At 65.2% G+C, this 3389-nt stretch overlaps 1 protein-coding gene across 4 annotated transcripts; it reads right to left on the reverse strand.

Annotated features, from left to right (window-relative positions):
- Window positions 1–669: 669 nt before the first annotated feature.
- Window positions 670–3109, reverse strand: MISP3 (MISP family member 3). 4 transcript variants are annotated; one of them, XM_032625073.1, is made up of 3 exons: window positions 1898–3070; window positions 1311–1384; window positions 670–1051 (listed from the first exon to the last, which is right to left on the reverse strand). In XM_032625073.1, exons 1-3 carry the CDS (start codon window positions 2463–2465, stop codon window positions 1034–1036), a joined length of 660 nt encoding a protein of 219 aa, XP_032480964.1. In that variant the 5' UTR covers window positions 2466–3070; the 3' UTR covers window positions 670–1033. The 4 variants fall into 4 exon arrangements, 3 of the variants coding, with proteins under 3 accessions (XP_032480964.1, XP_032480963.1, XP_032480965.1); XR_004349025.1 differs by having other exon boundaries at window positions 1311–3109; XM_032625072.1 differs by having other exon boundaries at window positions 670–1384; window positions 1898–3085.
- Between the last annotated feature and the right edge of the window lie 280 nt (window positions 3110–3389).

A 3389-nucleotide genomic window follows, 5' to 3' on the forward strand; every position in this document is an offset into this window, starting at 1 on the left:
CATGGGGCTTGTGGGATCTTGGTTCCCAGACCAGGGATTGAACGCAGGCCTTGGGCAGTGAAAGCACAGAATCTTAACCACTGGACCACCAGGGAATTCCCTCCAGTTGCTTTTGGAAAGCAGAAGCTTGACACCACTGAGCTCACTCACTCATAGCACTGGTGATATGGAAGAACACCGACCTGCCTGTTGAAATGAGGCATTTGTTTTACAGCACACCCTGTCTCTCTCTTAATATCTGCCTAAGGTCTGTAGGCATGTGAGGTTTGCAATTGCTAGGCAGATTATAAATGGCCTTGCATGCCCTACTAAGGAGCTTGAACCAACACCACTCCCTTTTTTTGTAGCCATTGTTTATGTCCCCAGGGCGGGAACAACCTCTTATCACCTCTGTCTAGCCAGCACCCTGCGCGGGGCATGTGGTTTGGCACCAATAAATGTTGACGAAATCTGGAAAGGGTGGGCATTAGTTCGTTTGTCCCAACGCCGCAGTTCGCGCCCGCGTCGCCAGGGGGCACTAGGGCCCCGGCCGGGCAGGGGGAGATAGGGGACATTCTGCATTCCGACCGGCGCCTCCGGCGACTTTCTCAAGCCTTGCTCCTCTCGCCGCGCTCCCGCCCCACCCACCCCACCGCAGACGAAGAGGACCCAGAAAAAAGCAGCCTGCACTGCCCAGAAAGAAGGGGCTTTATTGGGGAGTGGGGACAGCCGAGGAGGTGACCCCTATATAACAGTCAAGGCCGGAAGGAGAGGCTAGCTCCGTTTGCAGTTAGGTGGAGAAGGGCGGGGCAGTTTTACTGGCGGGGTTGTGATAGTGGTGTTTCCCAATTGGGACTAACAGTTTTATGGAAGATTCTGGTCAATTTCACAAAGTCAGGTTCGAGGAGGGGCTGATCGATTGCGTCTTTCCTGGCTCAGACCTGTAGCCCCTCTCTAGGTCTTCCGCCGATCCGGAGGGCACTCCTGGGCGCCCCTGCCTGGGTCCTGTGACGGGCATGTTACCTTCGTCCGGGGACCCCAGCCGGCTCGAACCTCAAGGCTTCGGCTCCTCCTGGAGAGAGGGGCCAGACCGAAGGCATGCCTCGGGGGCCCGCGCACCGCGAGTGGGGACACCCAGGCCCCGGGTGGGGCAGTTTGGGCCCCAGGACCACCGCCTTCTCGACACCCCTGGGCCACGTCCGGGACTTTGGGTCCTAGCGCAGAGTGACTTCCCAGGGGGTCCTTTCCCCAGCCCAGCGTTCTCGCACGCAGAGGGTTGGGGTGGGGGGCAGCGACAAACGCCTGAGGCAGGAGGGGAAAGGGGTTCCCACCTGCTCCAGACAGTTCTCCGAAGCCTTTCTGCGGGGAGGCCAGATCACCGCCAGCTTTCCGTCGCCCCTGCTCGCTGCGGGGGAAGGGGCGCTCAGCCGAGATTGCCCCTCCTCTCACCAGCTGGAGGCGGCCAGGACGAAGGAGAGCGGCCGCGCCCCTTAAACACACACAGGCGTTCACCCCCCTCCTCCCCATGGAGGCCTCCATCATGAGGGAGGAGGGAGGAACCCGAGGCAAGAGAGAGGCAAACAAACCCAGGGTGGGGAGGTAGGAACCCGAAAATTCAGAGGGAGGATCCAGGTGTGCCAGAACCCAGGGAGGGTTCCCTGGAACCCGACAAAGACATGTGGGATCCTCCTCCCTTCCCCCACCACGAGCCTAGGGGGGCTGGATCTGGGAGTCCGACGGGGGCCGGGGGTGTGGAGCATAGGGATGGGCAGCCCAGAAGAGGTGAGTTGAGAGGGGCCCGAGGAGTCTGGGAGCCAGGAAGGGGGACCCTGAGGATCAGAGGGCCACTGGAGTTGGGCAGTCGGTGAGAGCGGCTGGAGCCCTGGGAATTCCCAGCGTAGGGGCGCCAGTGGCTTACCAGTTAGGCTGGGCGCGGGCTCCTTGAACTCGGCGGTGCCGTAGACGCTGAGGCGCTGGCGCTGCAGTTCCCGCTCGCGCTCATTCACCTCGCGCACCTCCTGCTCCAGCAGCGATGGTGCGATGGGCGGCGGGGCGCGGGCCAGCACCGGGCACCGGCTGTGCACGACTGAACGTGGCCGGCCTCCGGACTCAGGCAGCCGCTGCGGGTCCGCGCTGCCCTCCGCCGCCGGCGAGGAGCCGCACCCGCCGGCAGCCTCGAAGAAGCGCTTGAGCTCGCCCAGCGGCTGAGGCGGCTGCCGGGCGCGCTGCTTTGGGACCTCGGGACGCGCTAGCGCCGCCTGCCGATGGGCCTCCCGCTCGATGTCTCGCTGCATCTGCGCGCCCGCCCGAGCGCGCTCCAAGGCGCGCGGGAGCGCGGAGCCGGGGCCCGGCAGGCTGAGCACCGGCCGCACACGCAGTTCGACGAGTTCGCGGCCCGCGCGACCTGGGCTCAGGCCCCGGCTCCGGCGCAGGCTCTCCTCGCGTTCGCAGCTGCGCCGGATTTCGCGCTCGATGGGCGTCTCCATGAGCGGCTGCTCTGGGGGCTGTTGTGGGGTCTCGGAGCGCAGTAGAAAACGCAGCTGGGGGGATTCCGAGTTTGACTCAGAGGAGGTTTCCGGACCTTGAGAGGGACACTGCTCCAGGAGCCCCGCGCCTCGCGCTTCACACGGTTCAGCGTCGTCGCTGCCTCGCCCAGGACTCTCAAAGCCCTCAGCTGCGGTCGGTCCAGGGCGCTCTGCCTCCTGCCCCGCTGATGGCCCGAGGACTTCGCTCTCTTGCTCGGGGGTCTCCGCGCCCTGGTCTGGGGAGGGCACGGGGACCTCGCCTCCTGGCCTGGGGACCTCGGTATCCTGCTCTGCGGCAGGCCCGGGAATTTCTCTGTCTAACCCGGGGGGCTCAGGGCCCCGCTCTTCGGACGACCCCAGGGCTTCGCTCTCCGGCCCGAGGGCCTCGCTGTCCAGGGTTGGGAGCAGCTGGGAAGCCTTAGCTCCCAGCGCTGGAGTTTTGATGCCCAGAGCTGGGACACACTGCCCTGCGCGGCACCTGCAGTCGCCGTCCGCGGGTTCCAAGGCGTAGCCTGCACCGGCCGCTTCTCTGACCCGCCCCTGGCCTCCAAGAACTGTCCCCGGGGGCAGGGCCGGGCAACGCCCCCTGCACCTGCAGGCAGGACTCCGGGCTCCGCCCTGGCCCCGCCCTCGAGACGGGGGCGCCTCAGCTGGGCGCTGGATTTCTTCCACTAGCACGCCTCAAGTCAGCTCAGGGCATTGGCCCGTTTAAAAGAGGACTTCCCTAGACCTAGCCCGCTACCTGGGACGCCAGTCTGGGTGCAGTGTTCACTCAGGGGGCGCCACCCTAGAACCTTTTCGGCCTCACGTCCCCGGCATTGCCAGGAGGCTTGGCCCTAGCTGCACGCCTGGCTGGGCCTCTGAACGCTGTCCTCTGGTGGGGTG

This window comes from Phocoena sinus, chromosome 3 (assembly GCF_008692025.1).
Source record: "Phocoena sinus isolate mPhoSin1 chromosome 3, mPhoSin1.pri, whole genome shotgun sequence".
In the NCBI taxonomy this organism is placed as follows: domain Eukaryota; kingdom Metazoa; phylum Chordata; class Mammalia; order Artiodactyla; family Phocoenidae; genus Phocoena; species Phocoena sinus.